The sequence below is a fragment of the Hordeum vulgare genome, chromosome 5H (genome assembly GCF_904849725.1).
Source record: "Hordeum vulgare subsp. vulgare chromosome 5H, MorexV3_pseudomolecules_assembly, whole genome shotgun sequence".
Lineage (NCBI taxonomy): Eukaryota > Viridiplantae > Streptophyta > Magnoliopsida > Poales > Poaceae > Hordeum > Hordeum vulgare.
Genome location: NC_058522.1, coordinates 539880881 through 539883083, shown reverse-complemented (window position 1 = coordinate 539883083; position 2203 = coordinate 539880881). Strand labels below are relative to the sequence as shown.

Below are 2203 nucleotides of genomic sequence, written 5' to 3'. Positions count from 1 at the left end.
TTCTATGCCGCTTGAAACTTTTCTTACCGCCGGTTGAAGCTTTTTCTATGCCAGTTGGAGATTTTCTCACCGTTGATTGAAGCTTTTCTCATCGCCGGTTGCAGCTTTTCCTATGCCGCTTGGAACTTTTCTTACCGCCGGTTGAAGCTTTTTCTATGCCGGTTGGAGATTTTCTCACCGCCGATTGAAGCTTTTATCATCGCCGGTTGAAGCTTTTCCTATGTTGGTTGAAGCTTTTCTTACCGCGGTTGAAGCTTTTCATATGCCTGTTGAAGCTTTTTTTCATGGCTGAAGCTTTTCCATGGGGGTCTGAAGATTTTCCACCATGCCTGTTGAAGCTTTTTCCGCCACCGGTTGTAACTTTTCCTAGGCCGGTTGAAGCATTTTTCCATGTCCGGTTGAAGCATCGGTGTCCGTCTCTTTTTGATTGGAGCATCCATGGCTGCTGGTTGTAGCATTCATGGCTGCTGGTTCCAGCATCACCAGACCCCGGTCCAGCATCACGGGCCGCCCCCCGGTTGCAGTAGCCGCGAGAATCTGGTTGCAACTTCCCGTCACACGCCCTAGGGCTCGTCTCGTTCCCCATGGCACGTCATCGGCTCTACCATGACGCATCGTCTTGCAGCATATCCCTGCGCAGGAGAGAGAAGAAAAGAACGAGACAAAGAAAAAAACGGGTGAAGAAGATGCTCGCGAAAGAAAGAAAAAAGAAAAAGAAAAACGGTTCGTGGTGGACCCAGATGACGCGAGACTCATGATTAAACACGATCGAACGCACGACGCGCGTCCGGCCGAAGACTCGGCAGAACTCATGATTAAACACGATCGAACGCACGACGCGCGTCCGGCCGAAGACTCGGCGGGACTGCCGGCTATAAACGTTTCCTAATATATATGCGTCAACAACAGAGATTGGCATAACGTGTACGTCGCGGAAACAAATACTCTGAGTGATCTAGTGTCACTGCAACATGAAGAGCGTCCAACCGTGGACAGGGATAACACACCACCGTGCGTGCAGAGATGCGCTTATGCAGAGGGGGGCGGTGCCAGGAACGGCAATGGCACGTTGATGCTCGGGATGGCAGGTATCTGTGGCATCGTCACCTTGGGAACAGCAATGGTGGGCATCGGTGCCATGGTCACCTTGGGCACGACAATGGCAGGCATCGGCGGCATCGTCACCTTGGGCACGGAAGGAACGGCGGGCATAGGCGGCAGTGTCACCTGCGGCAGGGTGGGCACGGTGACCACGGGCACGGTCGGCATGGTTGGCACGGTCACGGACGGCATCGGTGGCACCGCCGGGAGGCCAGGGACAGCAGCAGTGGTAGGGGCAGCCGGCGGAGTGGTGTTGGCCAAGTTGCGTGCTCCGTTGCACGTGCTGCTGGAGAGAACCGCGCACGCCATGATCATGGCGAAGCAGCTCGCGGTGGAGGCCATGGCTAGCTAGCTCCGAGAGTTTCTCTGGTATGTTGTGTATGTAAGCTGGGAAGCAACTGCAAGGTGCCTTTTCTCTGTGGAGGTGGAAGAACACGAGTCAATCACCGGCATTATATAGCCCCAGACCATGCGATTAGATTGGTTGTTGGCCAGACTCTGTCATGCATTGTAACCAACACAGGTTTCTCTAGCTAGGGTTGGTAATCGAGCTTGCAAGCGGCAGCGTACGTGTCAACAAAAGATGGCAAATGTATTGTCTGCATGATCGATCGGGGCAGGAGGCCAGCAGCTGTCGATGTGGATGATGGATGCACCAGCATTTGAACGCCTCGAATTTTCTGCCTCTACAAGGTGTGGAGCTGGTGCTGCTCCTCCTCTGTTCTGTTCCGTCGTTGCCCCAACTGCTATTTTGAGCTGAAAACATCTATTTATCCAGCCTGAGCCGTATCTGCCTTGCTAATTTTCTGCTGTAAAATTTTGAGCAAAATGTTACTGTCGACTGCGATATTAGACAGAGCTCAGCTCCCCTGCCCCTGTGATTTGTACCTTATGATTGCCTCCGTCACTCTGTTCTAGGCTGCAACAGTTCATAGGGACGGGGTCACCTCACATAGGTTAAAATACCACGGAAATTGCTAATGGAGCTCGGACGCCATGAAGCCTAAATTTTGAAAATTTTGAAAATTTTGAAAATTAACTTTTCAAGTTTTTTAAAAAAATCTACAAAACATTGCACATGTATATAGGGATATACTGCATG

At 51.6% G+C, this 2203-nt stretch overlaps 1 protein-coding gene across 1 annotated transcript; it reads right to left on the bottom strand.

Annotated features, from left to right (window-relative positions):
• Positions 1 to 914: 914 nt before the first annotated feature.
• LOC123398706 (protein PELPK2-like) lies at positions 915 to 1511 on the bottom strand. Its single transcript, XM_045093153.1, has one exon. The coding sequence runs from the start codon at positions 1441 to 1443 to the stop codon at positions 1030 to 1032; it is 414 nt and encodes a 137-aa protein (XP_044949088.1). The 5' UTR covers positions 1444 to 1511; the 3' UTR covers positions 915 to 1029.
• Positions 1512 to 2203: the final 692 nt, after the last annotated feature.